Below are 23,103 nucleotides of genomic sequence, written 5' to 3'. Positions count from 1 at the left end.
TATTTTTCTCTATTATTCAAATTTAACCAAGAAATAAGGTAAGAAATAAATATTGTATATTTATGCAAATTTCTTTAACTTGAAATTTTTTTTTGAAACATGAAAATATCTTCGATTTTTATGCAGTAGTGCAGTTGGAGTTATTATGGAGAATAAAAGGCTAATAAAATCTCTTCTTATTTTTCTCTATTACTCACATTTCACCAAGAAAAGAAATAAAAAATATTTATTTTATACTTATGCAAATTTCTTTAACTTTTAATTTTCATTTGAAACATGAAAATATCTTCAATGCAGTCGCTGTTATTGGTGCTTTACTGTAGCGCATTGTTTGCCCTTGCCTAGGGATCGCTTCATTTGTAAGTGGAGTTCCGCTGAATCATCGCTTTTCCATCTTATCTTCGGCGCCTCCCCGCTTTTCTTTACGTCTCCACTAAATCACGCCATCAAGTGGCTCAGCCACTCTCTCTATCTCCCCTTCTCTCCTTCATCTCTATCCCCATTCCCACAAATAGGCAAATAACAAAATGCTTTTAAATTTTTAACTTTGCGTTTGTATTTTGTTTCATTTTTTTAAGATGTTTTCTTTTTTTGTTTTTGTTGTTTTGTGTTTTTTTGTTTTTGTTTTGTTTTTTTTTGTTACTTTTTCTTTTGCTAAAAAAATACAGTAAAAAGTTTTGTTTTCATAATTTCATTGTGTTGTGTAAGTTTTACAATTTTTGTTTAGTTTCATTTAAGGAAATATGCACAGATTGTGTTTTTTTCTTTTTCTTTCTCTTCGTCTATCAATATACACAGTTCTAGTATGTATGTATGTATCTAATGTAGTGTTTGTAGTTTAAAAAATGTTGTTTTAAAGTAATTCGAATTTCTAGAATAAAGTGTGTGTGTGTGTGTGTTTGTGTTTGTTTTTGTGTTGGAATTGTACAATTAATAAGGAGGCGAAAATTTACATAAATACAAGATTTTTTCTCGATGTACTTTTGAACTGTATGTATGTGTGTGTGTGTGTGTGTAGAATTTAAAATACAATAATTTCAATTAAATTACATTTAGGAAAAAATAATAATTTAATTAATTGTTGCTTTAATTGAGATCATGACAAATTGTAAATACTTTCGGCACACGCGTGCAGCAAAAGCCAGAAACACGCTGAGAACGCTTTGAAATTGGTATTGGGTAATTGGGGGTTTGGGTTGGGGGTTTGGGGGAGGATTATCATTAGTATCTATGTATCTAATAGATGCATAGTGAGTCGAGCTAATATAATTCTTAATTTTATATTCACTAATTACAACTGTTGGCTGCATCAAGTCGCATTAATTATAATATTAAGTAATGTCATTACATTTTACGTATTGCCAATATAACTAATAATAATAAAAATAATCAAAAATTATGTTTGGCTCTGCACGCGTGGCGCAATTGTTTTTTGTTTTTGTGTTTTTTTGTTTTCTTTTGTTTCCTTCATTTTTAGTGTGCGTGTGTATTTGTGTGTTTGAGGGTGTGTGTGTGCTTTGCAACAAAAGCTTAAGCAATAATTTGGACTGTCAAGTCTTGGTTTTCTTTGAACAAAAATATACACATATAAAAAAACATAAATTATTAAAATAAAAAAATATGTATAATAAATATCAATTATTGCCGTTCATTGTCATCCTCCTTTTGCAGTTGTTGCATCAGTTGTTGCCCATTTGTCCCCATTTCGCTACTTAGATTATTAGCTATACATTTTGGCACATTCGAATTCGCATTGTGAGCTTTGCGTACACGGAAATTACCTGCAAAGAGGGAAAAAGATGGGGGGAAACAAACAAATTAGAAACAGTGTGACAAATAAGTAAATATAAATAAAGCAAAAGTGCAAAAGTCGTTGTGACCTTCAAAACGAGCCAAGTGCTAAAGGGAAGCAAAAAAGGGAAAGCGACGACAACGACGACGACAAATGCAACACAGTTGCAGCAAATGTTAATGTATGTGAGTATCGATATAATGCAAATATACTCGAATGTTTTTACGCTCGCGCACACAAACAATTAACTCTCTTATCACCTTATGTGTGTGTGTTTGTACCTGCGGTGTTTGTGTGTGCCAAGTCGATAACACTCTTCGAAGAATGGACAGCAACCAACAGAGAACAGAGAACAGAGGCAACGGCAGCCACAACAACTGTTGTTCAATGCACTCGTCGAGCGTTATCAGCGCACGCGAAACTTTTGAGCTTTCTTGTGTAATCAAACCTTAAATGAGCACAGCTGCAACAATGCTGGTTGAGTTGAATTGTACACAGACAGTATAAATCGGTTATGTGCAATATGTGGTGATAAAGTGGAATGATACATTCATTTATTTACGTATTGCAAATATTTGTGAAGCCCGATTCTTTATGATTTCTATCAATATGTAATATGTTTTGTAATTTATTTTAATTTAATGTAAAATTAACAGCATATTGAAAATTGCAAATAAAGATTATTTATAAGTGGTATTCACTGTAACATATTCTAGTTTTAATCGGTCAATGCAGTCATTGCCTCAAGTTCGTGAGTCGTCGACAGAAATAAAAGCTTTGAAGGCTTGTCTCAACGACAATAACAACAACATCAACAATACAGTGTGACCCACAAAGCTGTAAGCCAGCGATAGAAATGTGCGATTAAAGCGATAACTCACGCTCAAAGCATCTGCAGATGTTAATGTTATCGATAGCCCGATTAGGTCATTACTTAAACACAAAGCGGATGAATCAGAGTGTGTCATACTTAAGATTTCCTCTTCACTGTGAAGCAACTCAGAGGAAGACAATAGTTGTTAGCGGCGTTGTAAGGCACTTTTGTACAGTTATGGGAAATTTTAAGCCGACGCGACAACAAAAGCGACAAGTAAAGCGGTCATAAGAACGCAGAGGCATGTTCAGATTTATTTCTATATATGTACGTAGTTAGCTATGGTTCTTTTTTTTTCCTTATGTTCTCGTGTTGAGCGGGTGGCAATTGTAATGAAAGGGGGAAGGGGGGCGACGAAGAAGCGACGGCTGCTCATTTCAAGCATTGTAATTCACCGTTATGGGCACGCAGCTGTGCCGTTGGCTGCCAAAGCCAAAGCCAAAGCTTTCCAATTTATTATGCGCTTACAACGCTTTCTACAACTAACGAAGAGAGAGAAAACAAAAAAAAAGAAAAGAAAGAAAGCAAGCAAGAAAGCTGGCAAGAACAAGAATGAAATGCGCGTCAGATAGGACGGTGAGACGACAACAAAACGCGTTTTGTTTACGAAATGTGTGTGTAGCGTGGCGACGATGAAAACAGGAATGACGACGACAAAGCACACATAACATAAATATTTATGTGCATGCATGTGTGAGTAAACACACACACACGCAAGAGTATTTATGAGGCCGTGAGAGTTGCTGCATACATAAACATAATTATAAGCTTTGGCTGCCACTGCCACTGCCAATAATCAGGCCGGGGGCGTGGTACAACAAAAGCAAAAAAAAAAAAACGAAAAGAAAATAAAACTCTAAAGCAAAACAAAAAGCGCAAACAAAACAAATGCCTCTCTAACTGTTAAGTACAGTGGTGGCCAAAACATGGCAAAAAGTCTTTCAGAACGTGAGCGCAAGAACAAGAACAACGAACGATAACAAAAACTTTCCAAATTTACATATGAGCATCAGATACAGAAGAAACAGAAACGTAGAAAAAAAAACACATTTGGTGATTACACGATTATTCCTTACTTTATTATGTTTTTATTTCTGAGAAAGAAATATGTATGAACAAAGTACATACATAAAATATTATGTATGTTTATATGGCTGAAGATTTGTATACGATTTGACTACAGCAGGATGTCGTTCTATTTCGATATAATGGGAATGGAAAATTTTCAAAATTCATTTTTACAAATTGCGTTGACGAAAGATATAAATATTGCGCACTATAAATGTAAGCAAGAAATACAGATTAGAAGAGTTATGTACATTTGATAAATCAACTTAATCGAAAATTTGATAATAATGAAAACCATAAGTTACAGTGGAATTTCAAATGTTTATCTCCAGTGGAATATTACAGCATAATTGTATTGTGAAATATTCAAATTCGCCAATTTAACATATCACAATTCCATGAATTCTCTTTCTTTCAACATGAGAGAATTGGTGCGACACTTTGCCAGTTGGACCTGCCACAAGACCCAGATACAGAGACGCTGCTGTACTTACGCGTTACGCGTAACGAGTGCGTGACCTTCACGACGAGTTTTTGAAAAACAACATCATACGCAGCCCACATAAACGCACGCATAACGCACACTCACACACACACACACTCGAAAACATGCTTATCAGTGGAGACAAAACTAAAAATAAAAATCACAAATTCGCGCCAAAACGTAAAGAAAACAACATTCTATATAGAACCGCGTGTGCCAATGGAAATAAACAACACAAGCAGCAGCAAAGAATTGCCTTGCGTTCTTGCTCTCCCAATAGGTTCGCTCTTTGGCTCGCTCTCAGTGGCTCTCTTTACGGAGAGCATACGATACGATCAGGCTGTGTGTTGACTATGGCCTGCCCGATTGTCTGCCACTGTAGGCAGCCAGCAGCAACAGCAACAGTTGTGGGGCTGTGCGAATCTGTGTGCGAGCGAGTGAGTGAACAAGCAACTGAGTGTGTATGTGTGTGTGTGTGCGAGTGGGCTGACAAGGCGTGTGTGTATAAGAGTCAGCGACGACGATGTTTTTGGACTGTCGTCGACGCCGTCGTCGTCGTTGTGGGTGCGGCTGGCAAGCAACAACAACAACAACAACGACGTGATCAACAACGTACAGTCGCTCGCAGGCGTGTGCCAACTTTGTATTTTCTCTTTGAATCAGATTTTTCAGTATAGTTGTGCATGTTCATGCAAGTAGCAAATGCGTTGACAGTGATTTCCATATTAATTGAGGAGGCCTCTCGATTAATTGCTAAACAACTGCGAATGCAGCTGCAGCTGCGTGTTCACTGACGCAATCAGTTGTAGTGTTATTTTTATGTAGCCCGCAACTAGTAGAATGGGGATGATCAGCATCCACAGAATTCTGCTGTTTCTTTTGGCGCCAAAAATATATTTTGTCAATTGAGTTACGCAGTCAGCGTCAGCGACGACGTCGCGACGTCAATGTTGTTATTCAATCGTTTCTGTGTTTGCCGAGTTATTTGTTGGTATTATAGTATTTTTATGTAGCTGATTTCTTTCGTCATAGAATGAAGACGCAAAACAAATAGAAGAACTGCAAATACTTTGCAATATACTTTGTTTTTATAGATAGTACTAAAAGTAGTGTGAGGTGGAGAGACAGACAAAGAATATGAGAGCGAGAGAGCGAGTGGAGAGTCTAATCGAAGTAGCGTTGATCAATTAAACTTTTTTGAGCGAGTGCGAGCAAGAGGGACGTAGAAGAGAGACAGAGTTTGGCACGTATCAGAAAAATGGTTATGAAGTGCCAGCTAAAAGTGAAACGACGCAAAACGTCTATCAAAACAAAACTACAAAAACACGAGAGACGAGACTCAAAACAAATTCAGAACCCGATTTCTTTCGATTGCCGCGCAAAAGGAACAAAGCAGTTGTTGCGTTGAGCTTTTGCGCAGTCGAGCTTTATGTGCGTGTTCATGTGTGTATGTGTGTTGCGTTTGTTTGCAGCAAGCTTAACAGTGAGTGCAAATAAATATTAAGCAGCAGGCAATAAATAATAATAAAGCGAAAGGTTATTGAATTCCCCGTTTGGGGCACTGCACCTGAGTGAGATGTGAACAAGTAAATCAAATGCAAAAAATGCGAAACAAGTAGAAAGGGAACGCACAAAACAACGGCAATCAAAATTGTGTGACGTCACAATGTGACAACGACTAGGGATGTTTTTTTTTTGTTGACTTGGGCGCGAGGGTTGAACAGTAAAATCAGTTTGACGAGGAAATCGAACTTACCTTTGACGCCAGGGATGCGCGCATATGGCGATGTAGCTGTTAAATTTGGTTTTCCCCCATCGGTCTTGTTCTTGCTAAATGTTGAGATCTGTGGACTGCAATTTTCCGCTAATTTCTTTAGATCGATGTTGTAACGCTGCTTCAAATAGTTCGCATCCTTTTCCTGTTGCGTCGAGAGCATTTTGTCGATTTCCCCATCGCCGCAGCTGCCAAACAAATTGCGGCGAATGCCTTTGACGGCGGGCGACGTCATCACGGGTCGGATGGGGGGAGGAGGTGGGAGGGTTGGCAACACCAAAATCGGTGCCACTTTTGTGTAGCACATCTTGTTGTGACAATTTATTTCACTTGGATTCAGCTTATATCCCGTACCCATTGTTTCTTTTCTCTTCTTTTTTTGTTATTTAAACTGCAGTTGTATTTTCTTAATTTTCTCGTTTTGTTTTTGATTTTTTTGGTGTTGAGCTTTCACTTGAACTTTTCTTTGTGCAATTTCTTTGCAAGTAAACAAACAGACACACACACACACGCTTGAAGAAATCAGGTTGCGGCAGAGTCACGTACCATTTGAGAGAGCATTGCAAATTGCATACATATATGTGTAATTGCTGCAGGCAAAAACGTAATAAATTTGTTTGTTTTGTTAAGTTCTTGTATTTTATACAGCCTTCAGGCGCTTGTGTTTGTACGAGAACGAGAAACGTCAAAACAAACGACACACGATTTGTACGCAGACAACCGACCGATTTCAATTTTCAAACTAGAGTGAAGAGCTGCAGCCCCTTAACATAACTTATATACTAGCAGACACTGTTAATAGAGCAACTGAGAGAGAGCATAACAGCGAGTGCTCTCTTCAACAGAGCTCTGTTAAATAAAACGAAATATGCTCACTATGACGTCATACGTGAAGCACACTTTAACGAGTTGAATTTTACTTAGGTTTTAAATGTATATTTTCAATTAAAAACTATTGAATAAAATTGAAGAATTACACATATTCACTTTAATGAATTGTGCAATAATTTAATAAACTAACTAACTAACTAATTTGCAACGTACGGACAGTTGCGTTACCTTGTCATATGCATGACACCCTGACGGAGAGAGCAACCAAAGAGAGTGAGCGAATACATGCTAAGAGAGTGGCTGTTAACATAAAAAGAGCTAACAGCGTTGCCAGATCTCACGTATGCTAGCCAAACGGGTTGAATTTATGTATGTTTGAATAATGTAAATGCGTATGTAACAATGTAAGTATGTCGAAACGTGTACGAATTTTGTAAATATTACATTTAGGTTCTTGTTGTTGTCGCTTTGTTGGTTTGTTATTTTGATGATGATGTTTGGGGCCCCTTAGTCCAAGGTCAACACTAGTTTCATGCAGCATTAAACGGCCTAATGGATGAGACGTGTCTACAAAAAAAAAAAATAAATAAAACTCAACCCGAGCAACAACAATGAAAACAAACGAAAACGGCAATAAAATAAAAACGAAAAACACTTTCGCGCTCGAGGCGCTTATTCAAGCGTTGCCCACAAACGAAAGTGAAAACAAGAGTTTGAAACCGACATAGAAATGCCACAGTGGGCATTAAATACGCGAATATAGTCAGATGTGTGTCTTTATGCCACATATTGACAATATATGAATATATTGCTGAGTCACAGCTTGAAAACAGCTGGACAGAGCAACTGAGACGGTTAGTCATTAAGTGGCCAATGGAAAAAAAATAAATAAAAGAAAGGATTTCAATATTCAATTTTGGCTACCTGCAACAAATGCAACATCTAAGGGTTTGTGGCATATTTGGGGGTTGCAAGCACAGGTCCGCTGGCCAAATGCAAAAATCAACCCTCGCGCCAAAAACGAGAAAATCACAAAGAAACCCACTTGAAAACGAAAATGTGTGAAAAGCAAAAATTGGATGCGTCATTTTGGCCCATTTTGTGGAAATGCGTTTCAATAAATGCAGTTTTGTATCTTTATCTGCGCGATAGATAGAATGCCATAGTATATTAGCGACTACGTGATCGGCCTGCTGTTGAGCTACTTTTGTGGCCAACTTCCGCTGAAAGCAGCTTGCGTGGTGGCAACTAAGGCAGCAAGTAAATCACATGCTGTGTTGTTAGTAAATGGAAATGTGGATATGTAGAGTGAATGGTGCTCTATGGACTGTGAGCCACGTACCACACTTTATTAATCGCTTGTATGCGGCACGCGAGGATTGCCCCTGACAAAGTTCAAAGAAAAAAAAAACACATTGTCAGAGGGTTGCGATGTCTCCCTCGATCTCCTCTCTCTCTCTCTCTCTCTCTCTCTCTCTCTCTCTCTCTCTCTCTCTCTGTCTTGGTAGCTGTATCTGTGTCCCGTTGCTCGCTTGCTGTGCGAGATGACGTCACGTTTGCCTAATTAATAAATGAGCTCATTAAACGAATTCCCGGCAAGCGACAACAACAGTCACTGTCGGAGAGTTGCAACGTTGCATGTGCACGTGGCAGGCGCAGGCGCACAAAATGTATCTAGCAGATACATTAGGGCTGCCGACCAGATCTATTTTTAGTGCGTGGGGCGGCGAAAGTGCAGTCAGCACTCCCTAATCCCCACTCCCCTCTCTTGCCTTACTTCCCTGCCATCCGCTTCGCTGACATGACGAGCTCATAAATTTTGCGCACAGCTGAGTTATTCAGCTCTCCACGACATCGCAATTCTCTTTCTTTTTTTTCATTTCTTTTTTTTTATTTTGTGCGGCATCTGTAAATTTTGCGCCAATTTGTGCGGCTGCTGTTGCTGCTGCACTGAATACCTGCTGCACAGAATGTTGAGCACAATTTTTGCGCCAAAAGCAAAACCTGAATCAGACACAGCCGGGCAACCGGGCAACCGGGCCACACTTCCACACCTCCCCGCTTACCGCATCCCGCATCCCTTAGAAGCACCTTCCCAAAAAATTGTTGTTGAGCCTCAGCTCAAGCTGAACAAGTGCTTTGCTTTTTATTTATTTTTGCTTTTTGTTTGTGTTTTGTTTTGCTTTGAGCTGCAGCCGGGCTCAAAGAACGAACGCAATTCCTGTTTTTTTAATGGGGGTTTCTGGTGGGGCAAGAAGATGCCAAAAAATAACATCTGCTCCCGAAAACCATAGACCGGAATTATCGATGTCGCTGACGTTGACGTTGCGGTTGAGGTAAAAAGCTCATTGTTCCTGTTCTTAAAAACAGATTTGAAGTTCAACTCTTTACCATTTTGAATCAAATGTGAGAAATAAAATAATCTATGGTAAACAGCAACCAAAGCAATAAATTAAATTTCATATTTATACAAAGAAATGATAAAGTTTGTGTATCCAACTCAACAAAGCTTTAAGTTCAGGATCATCCCACTACTTACTGAATAATTAGTAACATTTCTACTAATTAACGAGCTTTGGGTCAACATATTGTTAAAATGAAACTAAAAGATTCGCAATAATTCCAAAATATAATATTTTAATTCTTCTTATTATTTATTATTTTGTGGTTGAAAAGTAACCTAATCTAAAAATCTAATATACATATTTTTATCAGAATTAAGCTTTTTATTTCAAATTCAAAATTTCTGATTTAAGTATTATATTTTGATCTCATTTTGAATCCTATAATCAACGGATATTAAAACGTTTTATCTATGGAAAATGTATGTATGTATATGTATGTAACAGGAAAAAGGACACATCTCTGACCTCATAAGGTATCAATTCTTCAGAAAAAATATTATATCAAGATTTTGACCATTTTACTAAGAATATTGGTCTCAAAAATGCGTCAAGAACATGAAAATCCTAGTGTTAGAAATCACATCTTGATTTCAAGAACATTTAATAACAAGCGTAAATTGCAAGCCACAGCTGCGAGTTTTGGTGTATACAATAATAACTATAGTATTAATGATTTCTGAAAATTTGATTGCGATCAGATAAAAAATGTGGAAGTTATTAAAGAAATACTTTTGCATGGGCAAAAACGCCTACTTACTAGGTGTTTTAGTTGCTTTGGCCGACGATCTGGTATATTATGCCGTCTATGGTATATTTTGAATGTGGTACTATATCGATATAACAAATATACAACTTGGTATATTTTTAGTATATTTGTATTTTGGTATATTTTGAAAAAAATACCACAATATTTTGCTTTTATTCAAAATATTACGGTATTTGTTAAACAAAATAAACCAAAAATACTAAAATATATATTGTATATTTGGTATATCGATATGGGATTAGACTCATTATATACTATAGAGTGCAAAATATACCAGATTGTCAACTAAAGCCCCTAGTAAGTAGGCGTTTTTGCCCATACAAAAATATTTCTTAATAACTTCGACAAATTTTATCTGATCGCAACTAAATTATTAGGAATCATAAAGACAATAATTATTATTGTATGTACCAAAATGTACTCTAGCTTTCAAATTACGCTTGTTATTTGAGTTTTTCAATTTGTGGGGGCGGAAGTGGGCATGGCAAACATTTGAAACAAAATTGATCTGCGTGCAAACATAACAAATCCTGTCGAAAAAAGTTATAGCTCTATCTCTTATAGTCTCTGATATCTAGGTTATCATACGGACAGACGGACAGACAGACAGACGGACATGGATAGATCGTCTCGCTGATTAAGAATATGCATACATATATACTTTATGGGGTCGGAAATCTGTTATATTCATTTCCTGTCGGCACAATGTTATAATACCCTTCTACCCTATTAGTAGCGGGTATAAATAGTATTCTTGAAATAAGACCACTTTAATAAAACGTTTTTTTACACTAAGAACATTTTTTCGACAGAATTTGTTATGTTTGCACGCAGACCAAGTTTGTTTCAAATTTTTGCCACGCCCCCGCAAATCAAAAAATCGAATAACAAGCGTAATTTTAAAGATAGAGTCGAATTTTGGTATATACAATAATAACTATAGTAGTTATAATTCCTACAAATTTTGTTGCGATCGGTTAGAAATTGTCGAAGTTATTAAAGAAATACTTTGCTATGGGCAAAAACGCCTACTTACTAGTCTTAGTTGCTGTGGCTGACAATCTGGTATATTGTGCCGTCTATGGCATATTTTCAATGCGGTACTATATCGATATACCAAATATATCATTTGGTATATTTCTAGTATTTTGTAGTACTTTAGGTATATTTTGAAAACAATACCGCAATATATTGCTTTTATTCAAAATGGGTAGCGGGTATCTCACAGTCGAGCACACTCGACTGTAACTTTCTTACTTGTTTTTTTTTGCACAAATGTGCTTGATTTTAGTACATGGTCTTATATACACTTTTATTGAAGTATTGTGTGACATATTGATAACAAGCTTTTATGATCGTATGCGCAATTTGTCTGAGTCAACGCCAATAGCAGTTTGGACGTTTTAGTCACTTCGCGTTCTTCGCCATGCACATTACACTGATAAAGAGGGTAAGAAAGTAATAATCTATTGAATAAATCGTTCCCATTTGCTTTTCATAGCATAAATATGTATTTAAAGATTGGAAGTGGTAGCTATGGTGTTGTATATGAAGGAATTTGGATAACAAATGCTCGTAAATGTGTGAAGGTTGCTGTGAAATGTTTGGAAAAAGGCAATAATGAAGATTCGGAAACAAATATTTTTCGAGAAATCCGCAATCTACAAGAACTCAATCATGAAAATATTGTCACATTCCATGACGCCTATCGCCAAAAAAACATATGCCTCATTTTCGAATACTCAGACTGTGGATCACTCTATGATTACTTGCAAAAAAAGATCGTAAGAGTTTCAAACATCGAGAAGCTTCACTGGATGTTGCAATGGGCCAATGTATGTATTGTATGATTTATGTAAGTACAAATCTTAATCTCACTCTTTTTATAGGGCATGGAATATTTGCACAGCAAAAAAACAATTCATCGTGATCTTAAACCACAAAATCTGTTACTTTTCAATAATTATCGCACATTGAAAATATGCGATTTTGGTACTGTAAAACAATATGCAACAGAAAATACTGAACTTATTGGGACAATTGGTTATATGGCTCCAGAAGTTTGTGTAAGTATTTCTTTAAACATAATCAGGTACAATAAAAAATTTTAATTCTTTTAACTACTACTACATAGACTGCTGATGGTAAATATACGGAAAAGTGCGATGTGTTTAGCTATGGGATCACTTTCTGGGAAGTTTTCGCTGAAAATAAGCCGTTTGATGAATTAAAGAAAAAAAATATGCACCCTTTGGCCATACAAAATAAAATTATTAACGGTAAAATTTTTAAGAAATGCATAACTTTATTTTTAAAAGTTCTATTGTTCCAGGTGCTCGTCCAGATATTAATGATATGCAAATTTGTAAAGATTCTGATCTTATAAAGACAATAATTGAAAAGTGTTGGGATCGAAATCCAGAGTGTCGACCGACTATGAAAGGTCTTATCGCTTTTCTAGCAATTGATTTAAGGCTTTACACACCAATAAACTTCGAAGATATAGATATTACAGAATATGTAAGGTACTATTGATATTAAGATAAAATAATTTACTGATGCTGATATTACTTACAGTTTATGAATGGTAGATATGGTCTCTGCTGTAAAGCATATTGGCGATCTGGATTTTCAGACAAAAAAGTAGATGTGATATTTTTTCAACCAGACAAGCCAATGGAAATGGATTTCTTGAAAGAAGTCTATAAACTTAAAGAATTAATACATCAAAATATTGTGACCTTATATGGAGTTTCTAGGCAATTTGAAAATTCGATTTTCTTGCTTTTTGAGTGTTCAACTGTATCGATTCACAACTTATTTCACGATCAAAAATGTACCAATACAGATTCCTATTTTAAGATAGAATGGATCTACCAATGTCTCCACGTAAGTTTGAAACGCATTTCAAACTGCATTTTCCAGATCTCATATTCATTGTAGGGTTTGGACTATTTGCATAACAATAATATAGTCCACGGTGTTCTTACAACTGAAAACCTGTTACTTTTCGACGACTGTCGTAATGTAAAAATATTCGTTATTGGAAAAGTGGATCACATATATTTAAATGCAATAGCTAACAAGGAAGAGTCAGTTTATGTTGCTCCAGAAGTTTATGATGCTCCAGTTTATGAGGGTCATGTAGGTACATTTATATATTATATATATGGAAAGGAAGAAAATGTTAATTATAATAAATACATTTATTTGCGTAGAGCGAAGAAAGGGAGTTCACAAAAGAGTCTGATATTTACAGCTTTGGCATAATTATGTGGGAAATAGTGACTGCAAAGAATCCAGTTGTCGAATTCAAAAATAAACAACCTTCGACTATTATGAAAATTATTAATGGTAAGAATAATTTTCTCGAAAATGCATAACTAATCTTTTTAATTTCAGATACTATACACACTAGAACCTCAGATATCCGCAAAATAAGAAACGCTATTGAAGACTGCCTGAAAACTGCAGAATACCGTCCAGATACTAAGGAGCTGATTAGAATGTTAATTTCTTAACTTAATGCACTAGTCAATCAGTGGAATATGTGATAAAAGCTAAAATTATACAAATATACTATGGAATATAAAATATCAAATCAATTATGTATTCACATTTACAGTCTGTCAACAAGTAAGAGTGTGCTCGACTGTGAGATACCCACTACCCATTTTGAATAAAAGCAAAATATTGCCGTATTATTCTCAAAATACACCAAAAATATTTAAAAAATACTAAAAATACAGCGAACGGTATATTTTGTACATCGATGTAGGACCACATTTCAAATATACCATAGATTGCACAATATACCAGATTGTGGGCCAAAGCATCTATAACTCCTAGTGCGTACTTAGCTTTAAAGCTTTACGCTTGTTATTCTCAAGAATTTGAAAAAAAATTAATCTGCGTGAAAAAACATAACAAATGCTGTCGAAAAATTATAGCTCTATCTCTTATAGTCTACGAGATCCAGTGTTTCATACGGACAGACGGACAAACGGACAGACGGACATGGCTAGATCGTCTCAGCTGTTGACGCTGATCAAGAATATATATACTTTATGGGATCGGAGATGCTTCCTTCTACCTGTTTCATTCATTTCCTGCCGGCATAAAGTTCTAATACCCTTCTACCCTATGGGTAGCGGCGGTAAAAATCATATAGCTGTAAGACCAAAACTCTTATTATAAAATCAAAGAAATATTGGTAGATAATATTTTATTGTTTTTTTTTCTATTTATTTATTATCTTACCATTTTATCATTGTGTTAGTAATCAAATAGCGATAATCAAGTTGATTTTTTACTTACGAAATATTTGACATCGATTCGACTGCAGTTGGAAATGGTTTGCAAGAGCTCGACTAACCGAGCTATGAACAAAAACACTCAAAACTAATTAAAAACTTTATAGAAATTTCCATGGATTACAAAATGTTGTAATTTTTTGTCATTTTTTAAACTTTAAACTAAAAACGTTTTATTAATGTAGTCTTATTTCAAGAATACAATGTTTTTTTTCACGAGTGTGCTTGATTTTAGAACTTGGTCTTACATGCACTTTTATTGAATTATTTGTAGTATTGTATGACATATTGATAACAAGTTTTTATCATCGTAATGCGCAATTTGTCTGAATCAACGGAAATCATAGTTTAGACGTTTTAGTCACTTCGCGTTCTTCGACATGGACATTACACTGATAAAGAGGGTAAGAAAATAATGATCTATAGAATAAATCGTTTCCATTTACTATTCATAGCATAAATGTTTTTTTATTATTATATAAATGTTAGCTATAATTAAAATTAATACTAACGCTATTATTAAAGCAATGGCAGCGAAGGCCTTCAGCTTAAAGCATAAATGTATATTTAAAGATTGGAAGTGGTAGCTATGGTGTTGTATATGAAGGAATTTGGATAACAAATACTCGTAAATGTGTGAAGGTTGCTGTGAAATGTTTGGAAAAAAGCGTTAATGAAGATTTGGAAACAAATATTCTTCGAGAAATCCGCAATCTACAAGAGCTCAAGCATGAAAATATTGTCACATTCCACGGCGACTATCGCCAAAAACACATATGCCTCATTTTCGAATACTCAGACTGTGGATCACTCTATGATTACTTGCAAAAAAAGATCGTAAGAGTTTCAAACATCGAGAAGCTTCACTGGATGTTGCAATGTGCCAATGTATGTATTGTATGATTTATGTAAGTACAAATCTTAATCTCACTCTTTTTATAGGGCATGGAATATTTGCACAGCAAAAAAACAATTCATCGTGATCTTAAACCACAAAATCTGTTACTTTTCAATAATTATCGCACATTGAAAATATGCGATTTTGGTACTGTAAAACAATATGCAACAGAAAATACGGAACTTATTGGGACAATTGGTTATATGGCTCCAGAAGTTTGTGTAAGTATCTCGTTAATCATAATCAGGTACAATATATAATTTTAATAATATTAATAATAATCCAATCTTTAAACTACTACATAGACTGCTGATGGTAAATATACGGAAAAGTGTGATGTGTTTAGCTATGGGATCACTTTCTGGGAAGTTTTCGCTGAAAAGAAGCCATTTGATGACTTAAAAAAACAAAATATGCACCCTTTGGCCATCCAAAATAAAATTATTAACGGTAAAATTTTGAGGAAATGTATAACTTTTTTTTTAAAAGTTCTATTGTTCCAGGTGCTCGTCCAGATATTAATGATATGCAAATTTGTAAAGATTCTGATCTTATAAAGACAATAATTGAAAAGTGTTGGGATCGAAATCCAGAGTGTCGACCGACTATGAAAGGTCTTATCGCTTTTCTAGCAATTGATTTAAGGCTTTACACACCAATAAACTTCGAAGATATAGAGATTACAGAATGTGTAAGGTAGTATTGATATTAAGATAAAATAATTTACTGATGCTGATATTACTTACAGTTTTGGAATGGTAGATATGGTCTCTGCTGTAATGCAAACTGGCGATCTGGATTTTTAGACAGAAAAGTGGATGTGATATTGTTTCTAGCAAACGAACAAACGGAAATGGATTTCCTAAAAGAAGTCTACAAACTGATAGGATTAATACATCAACATATTGGGACCTTATATGGAGTTTCTAGACATTCGGAAAATTCGATTTACTTGCTTTTTGAGTGTTCAACTGTATCGATTCACAACTTATTTCACAAGCAAAAATGTTGCAATAGAGATTCCTATCCTAAGCTAGAATGGATCTATCAGTGTCTCCAGGTAAGATTGAAACGCATTTCAAACTGCATTTTCCAGATATCATATTCTTTGTAGGGTTTGGACTATTTGCATAGCAATAATATAGTCCACGGTGATCTTACAACTGAGAAACTGTTACTTTTCGACGATTGTCGTAATGCAAAAATATTCTATTTTGGAAAAGTGTATGGAATATTTTATAATGCAATAGCTAACAAGGAAGAGTCAGTTTATGTGGCTCCAAAATTTCATGTAGGTACATTTATATATATAATATATATAAATGAAAAAATCTTAATTATAATAAATACATTTATTTGCGTAGAGCGGAGAAAGGGAGTTCACAAAAGAGTCTGACATTTACAGCTTTGGCATAATTATGTGGGAAATAGTGACTGCAAAGAATCCAGTTGTCGAATTTAAAAATAAACAACCTTCGACTATTATGGAAATTATTAATGGTAAGAATAATTTTCTCGAAAATGCATAACTAATCTTTTTAATTTCAGATACTATACAGACTGGAAGCTCAGATATCCGTAAAATAAGAAACGCTATTGAAGACTGCTTGAAAAGTGCAGAATACCGTCCAGATACTAAGGAGTGGTTGAAATGTTAATTTCTTAACTTAATGCACTAGTCAATCTGTGGAATATGTGATGAAAGCTACAGTCTATGCGACTCTGAGATAGCCTCTATCCATCTTCAATGAAAGCAAAACCGTACGATACTATAGTAAACATATTTCGAAAAATACTAAAATTATACATAACAAATATACTATGGAATAAAAATATCAAATCAATTATGTCTTCACATTTACAGTCTGTCAACAAGTAAAGTGTGGTCGACAAAAGATACCAACCCATTTTGAATAAAAGCAAAAATTGCGGTATTATTCTCAAAACCACCAAAAATATTAAAAATTACTAAAAAAAATATAGCGAATGGTATTACCACATTTAAAATATACCATAGATTGCACAATATACCAGATTGTCGGCTAAAACATCTAAAATCCCTAGAAAGTACGCGACTAAGCTTCAAAAAGCTTTACGCTTGTTATTCGCAAAAATTTGAAATAAATTTAATCTGCGTTTAAACATAACAAATGCTGTCGAAAAATTATAGCTCTATCTCTTATAGTTTCTGAGATCCATTGTTTCATACGGACTGACGGACATAACTAGATCTTCTCGGCTGTTGACGCTGATCAAAAATATATATACTTTTTAGGGACGGAGATGCCTCCTTCTATCTGTTACATTGGCTGCCGGCCAAAGTTATAATACACTTCTACCCTATGGGTGGCGGGTGAAAATATATTAAGAAACTTCTAAATTTGTAATCTGATAGCAACCAAATTTTCAAAAATCGTAAAAACTGTTGTTAGGATTGTATTACGCATGCTATTTGTTTTTTTTCTGTACTAATATATCGAAGGCTTCATAAATATATTTGGTATATCGATATATTATTTTATTCAAAATATACAAGTACAAAATATACTAAAGTAACTAAAGCCGAACTGCAGCAGCTCTTTTAGCCTTATAAAATTATTTATTATTATCGTAAATACCAATAATCGGTTCTAAATTTAAGATTGCGCTGTTATTGGTCTTTTTTTGTTCGATTCATGTATATCATATATATATTGATATAAATATATTTACATTATGGGGTCGGAGATGCCTTTTTCCTCGCTCTGAATGTTACATACATTTTATGTGCGTACAACATTATAATACCCTTCTACCCTGTGCGTAGCGGGTATAAAAAGGATGACCAACTTCCATTTCCTGTTAGTATAACGTTCTAATCCATAATTCAATAACCCTCAATTTCTTCAATCAACACCATTTTATCAAAACCACTTGCATTGATAACAACTTTTTATCAGCGTGATAAGCAATTTGTCCGAAGCAGTAGCAAAATGCACACTTTCTCCATCCAAAAAAAAATTATTAATGGTAAAATTTTTAAAAAATTTATAATTAAATTTTTAAAAGTCCAATTGTTCCAGGTGCCTGTCCAGATATAAATGACATGTCAAATTTGTAAAGATTCTGATCTTAGAAAGGTAATAATTGATGCGAAAATAATTCGATGCAATAAACTTTAAACTTTATTACTATATTGTGTGAAGGGAAGGCTTTGTGTAGGCTTGTATTTTGGTATGGATATTTATTTCAATATTGAAATACGATGAAATTATAATTAAGGTACACTTGTTAAAATAGATCTTGCTTTCGCGTGCTTTCCCTTCTTCGCTCCTTTTTTAGAGTGACCACATATCGCACGATATCGATAAAACGATAAATGATACCGTAGCACTCACTGCAGGGCTCATGTGGCACTGTAACAGTTATGTTGGTAACAGCTTCTGTTACCCGAGCTTTACATTATTGCATTGCATATTCTTATCAAGTTCTTATCAACGTTATGTACAATTTGTCTGAATAAATAGCAATCGTAGTTTAGACCTTTAGTCTCTTTGCGTTCTTCGACATGAACAACTCACTCGATATTCAACTGAAAGAAAGGGTAAGAAAGAAATGATCTATAGTTCGTTCCCATTTACTAATCATAACATAAATGTGTATTTAAAGATTGGAAGTGGTAGCTATGGTGTTGTATATGAAGGAATTTGGATAACAAATACTCGTAAATGTGTGAAGGTTGCTGTGAAATGTTTGGAAAAAGGCAATAATAAAGATTCGGAAACAAATATTTTTCGAGAAATCCGCAATCTACAAGAGCTCAAGCATGAAAATATTGTCACATTCCATGGCGCCTATCGCCAAAAAAACATATGCCTCATTTTCGAGTATTCAGACTGTGGATCACTCTATGATTATTTGCAAAAAAAAATCGAAAGAGTTTCAAACATCGAAAAGCTTCACTGGATGTTGCAATGTGCCAATGTATGTATTCTATGATTTATGTAAGTACAAATCTTAATCTCACTCTTTTTATAGGGCATGGAATATTTGCACAGCAAAAAAACAGTGCATCGCGATCTTAAAACACAAAATCTCTTACTTTTCAATAATTATCGCACATTGAAAATTTGCGATTTTGGTACTGTAAAACAATATGCAACAGAAAATACTGAACTTATTGGGACAATTGGTTATATGGCTCCAGAAGTTTGTGTAAGTATCTCGTTAATCATAATCAGGTACAATATATAATTTTAATAATATTAATAATAATCCAATCTTTAAACTACTACATAGACTGCTGATGGTAAATATACGGAAAAGTGTGATGTGTTTAGCTATGGGATCACTTTCTGGGAAGTTTTCGCTGAAAAGAAGCCATTTGATGACTTAAAAAAACAAAATATGCACCCTTTGGCCATCCAAAATAAAATTATTAACGGTAAAATTTTGAGGAAATGTATAACTTTTTTTTTAAAAGTTCTATTCTTGCAGGTGCTCGTCCAGATATAAATGACATGCTCATTGGTATAGGTTCTGATCCTGTAAAGACAATAATTAAAAAGTGTTGGGATCAAGATCCAGATAATCGACCGACTATGAAACATCTTGTCGCTTTTCTAGGAATTGATTTAAGGCTTTATATACCTATAAACTACGAAGATATAGATATTACAGAACATGTAAAGTACTATTGATATTAAGATAAAATAATTTACTGATGCTGATATTACTTACAGATTATGAATGGTAGTTATGGTGTCTGCTTTAAAGCATTTTGGCGATCTGGATTTTCAAACAAAAAAGTAGATGTGATACTTTTTCAACTAGACAAGCCAATGGTAATGGATTTCCTGAGAGAAGTCTATAAACTGAAAGAATTTATACATCAAAATATTGTAGCTTTATATGGAGTTTCTAGGCCATTTGAAATATTTTTTTTCTTGCTTTTTGAGTGTTCAACTGTATCGATTCACAACTTATTTCACGTTCAAAAATGTACCAATAGAGATTCCTATTCTAAGCTAGAATGGATCTACCAATGTCTCCAGGTAAGTTTGAAACGCATTTGAAACTGCATTTTCCAGATCTCATATTCTTTGTAGGGTTTGGACTATTTGCATAGCAATAATATAGTCCACGGTAATCTTACAACTGAGAACCTGTTACTTTTTGACAATTGTCGTAATGCAAAAATATTCTATTTTGGAAAAGTGTATGAAATATTTTATAATGCAATAGCTAACAAGGAAGAGTCAGGTTATGTGGATCCAGAAATTCATGTAGGTACATTTATATATATGTATATATGGAAAGGAAGAAAATGTTAATTATAATACATACATTTATTTACATAGAGCGGAGGAAAGGGAGTTCACAAAAGAGTCTGATATTTACAGCTTTGGCATAATTATGTGGGAAATAGTGACTGCAAAGAATCCAGTTCTCGAATTCGAAAATAAACAACCCTCGACTATTATGAAAATTATTAATGGTAAGAATAATTTTCTCGAAAATGCATAGCTAATCTTTTTAATTTCAGATACTATGCAGACTGGAAGCTCAGATATCCGTAAAATAAGAAACGCTATTAAAAAAATGCCTGAAAGCTGAAGAATTCCGACCAGATACTAAGGAGCTGATTAAAATGTTAATTTCTTAACTTAATGCACTAGTCAATCTGTGGAATATGTGATGAAAGCTACAGTCTATGCGACTCTGAGATAGCCTCTATCCATCTTCAATGAAAGCAAAACAGTACGATACTATAGTAAACATATTTCGAAAAATACTAAAATTATACATAACAAATATACTATGGAATAAAAATATCAAATCAATTATGTCTTCACATTTACAGTCTGTCAACAAGTAAGAGTGTGGTCGACTGTGAGATACCCGCTACCCATTTTGAATAAAAGCAAAATATTGCGGTATTATTCTCAAAATACAACAAAAATATTTTTTAAAAAATACTACAAATATAACGAACGGTATATTTGGTATATCGACGTAGAACCACATTTAAAATATACCATAGATTGCACAATATACCAGATTATAGGCTAAAGCAAAATCCTAGTAAGTACGCGACTAAGCTTTAAAGCTTTACGCTTGTTATTCGCAAGAATTTGAAATAAATTTAATCTGCGTGCAAACATAACAGATGCTATCGAAAAATTATAGCTCTATCTCTTATAGTCTATGAGATCCTGAGAATATATATACTTTATGGGGTCGGAGATGCCTCCTTCTACCTGTTTCATTCATTTCCTGCCGGCATAAAGTTCTAATACCCTTCTACCCTATGGGTAGCGGCTATAAAAATCATATAGCTGTAAGACCAAAACTCTTATTATAAAATCAAAGAAATATTGGGAGATAATATTTTATTATTTTTTTTTCTATTTATTTATTATCTTACCATTTTATCATTGTATTAGTAATAAATTAGCGATAATCAAGTTGATTCTTTACTTACGAAATATTTATCATCGATTCGACTGCAGTTGGAAATGGTTTGCAACAGCTCGACTAACTGAGCTATGAACGAAAACACTCAAAACTAATTAAAAACTTTATAGAAATTTTCATGGATTACAAAATTTTGTAATTTTTTGTCATTTTTTAGACTTGCGTTCTTAGTGCTAAAAACGTTTTATTAAAGTAGTCTTATTTCAAGAATACAATGTTTATACCCGCTACCCATAGGGTAGAAGGGTATTATAAGTTTGTGCCGGCAGGAAATGTATGTAACAGGTGGAAGGAGGCATCTCCGACCCTATAAAATATATATATTTTTGATCAGCATCAATAGCCCAGACGCTTTAGCCATGTCCGTCTGTCCGTCAGTCCGTATGAAACACTGGATCTCAGAGACTATAAGAGATAGAGCTATCATTTTTTCGACAGAATTTTTTAAGTTTGCACGCAGATCAAGTTTGCTTCAAATTTTTGCTACGCCTCCGGAAATCAAAAAATCGAATAACAAGCGTAATTTTAAAGATAGAGTCGATTTTGGTATATACAATAATAACTTTATTAGTTGTGATTCCTGAATATTTGGTTGCGATCAGATAAAAATTGTCGAAGTTACTAAAGGAGTACTTTTGTATGGGCTAAAACGCCTACTTACTAGGGGTCTTTTCTAATTTCATTTTATAACCATGTTGCAGTAAAGGCAATGGCATTGAAAGGGAAAAATATACTATTTAAATATAAGTCAGTAAGTTTACTACAAATACCTCTTACATTCTGATAGCCAAGAAGTAAAGAGGATGTTAGTTTTTTGAACTGACAGACATAGAAGAAGGCTTTGAAATAGAATTCTTGCCACTACTAGGAAGAGAAACCGGAGACCGATTTTTCTTTTTAGCAACAAATTCTTTAACTAATAGGTGTTCCGCCCAAATTCTTTACTGCACATCATGCTAAATTGTTCAGCGGGAACACTTATTTTAAAAGATGAAATCTCCCGTTCGTACGAGAAATTAAATTTATCCACTTTAACCCTGGCTTGAGATTTGGACTTAATATAAGCCCGAACATCATCAGATGTCGTATCAGAGGAAAGCCTTGAAACGAAAATCTGCTTAAGAGGTGGCACTGCAACTAATGTGTTGTGGACAACTGAGGTAGGAGCTGGAGGCGATTCTTCTAACGTTACGGCACTAACGATCTCAACAGAGGATGGTGATGGTTGAATTTCTGTAACCGTCTCCAACTCAGTCGACAACAAAATCGAAGCCAGAGCAGGAGACTCCAATCTTAATGACGTAATGTCATGATGTGGAACATCCAGAGCTACCGAAGGTTGAGGGGACGGAGAACTAAATGACATTAATTCCCCTGCAGGTGGTACAGATAAACTTGGAACATCAACTGGGACAGAAAGCTCGATTGGGGTAATCGACAGA

General features: G+C 34.6%; 2 protein-coding genes across 7 annotated transcripts; one reads left to right on the top strand and one right to left on the bottom strand.

Annotated features, from left to right (window-relative positions):
• Positions 1 to 1,409: 1,409 nt before the first annotated feature.
• LOC133837045 (uncharacterized) lies at positions 1,410 to 6,727 on the bottom strand. Its single transcript, XM_062267696.1, has 2 exons — positions 5,975 to 6,727; positions 1,410 to 1,781 (listed from the first exon to the last, which is right to left on the bottom strand). Exons 1-2 carry the CDS (start codon positions 6,348 to 6,350, stop codon positions 1,639 to 1,641), a joined length of 519 nt encoding a protein of 172 aa, XP_062123680.1. The 5' UTR covers positions 6,351 to 6,727; the 3' UTR covers positions 1,410 to 1,638.
• A 4,609-nt stretch (positions 6,728 to 11,336) lies between these two features.
• On the top strand, positions 11,337 to 17,040 carry LOC133838197 (mitogen-activated protein kinase kinase kinase 7-like). Of its 6 annotated transcripts, none has more exons than XR_009893919.1 (9): positions 11,337 to 11,444; positions 11,515 to 11,829; positions 11,884 to 12,060; positions 12,129 to 12,273; positions 12,327 to 12,514; positions 12,572 to 12,883; positions 12,938 to 13,142; positions 13,213 to 13,348; positions 13,397 to 13,574. XR_009893919.1 is itself a non-coding variant. In XM_062269199.1 (9 exons), the coding sequence occupies exons 1-9, from the start codon at positions 11,421 to 11,423 to the stop codon at positions 16,861 to 16,863; spliced, it is 1,608 nt and encodes a 535-aa protein (XP_062125183.1). In that variant the 5' UTR covers positions 11,338 to 11,420; the 3' UTR covers positions 16,864 to 17,040. The 6 variants fall into 6 exon arrangements, 5 of the variants coding, with proteins under 5 accessions (XP_062125183.1, XP_062125182.1, XP_062125185.1 ...); XM_062269199.1 differs by lacking the exon at positions 13,397 to 13,574 and adding an exon at positions 16,754 to 17,040 and having other exon boundaries at positions 11,338 to 11,444; positions 12,938 to 13,138; XM_062269198.1 differs by having other exon boundaries at positions 11,338 to 11,444; positions 12,938 to 13,138.
• Positions 17,041 to 23,103: the final 6,063 nt, after the last annotated feature.

Source organism: Drosophila sulfurigaster, chromosome 2R, assembly GCF_023558435.1.
Source record: "Drosophila sulfurigaster albostrigata strain 15112-1811.04 chromosome 2R, ASM2355843v2, whole genome shotgun sequence".
NCBI lineage: Eukaryota > Metazoa > Arthropoda > Insecta > Diptera > Drosophilidae > Drosophila > Drosophila sulfurigaster.
This window is presented reverse-complemented; position numbering and strand designations above follow the sequence as displayed.

What these genes read in the sequence shown, in the direction of transcription:
- LOC133837045 (XM_062267696.1), bottom strand. Translation starts at nt 6,350, where the DNA reads ATGGGTACGGGATATAAGCTGAATCCAAGTGAAATAAATTGTCACAAC. An exon ending in GCGCATCCCTGGCGTCAAAG is followed by an intron (nt 1,782 to 5,974) that starts GTAAGTTCGATT and finishes CCCTCTTTGCAG; the next exon opens with GTAATTTCCGTGTACGCAAA.
- LOC133838197 (XM_062269198.1), top strand. Translation starts at nt 11,421, where the DNA reads ATGCACATTACACTGATAAAGAGG. An exon ending in ATATGGCTCCAGAAGTTTGT is followed by an intron (nt 12,061 to 12,128) that starts GTAAGTATTTCT and finishes ACTACTACATAG; the next exon opens with ACTGCTGATGGTAAATATAC. An exon ending in GGATCTACCAATGTCTCCAC is followed by an intron (nt 12,884 to 12,937) that starts GTAAGTTTGAAA and finishes TATTCATTGTAG; the next exon opens with GGTTTGGACTATTTGCATAA.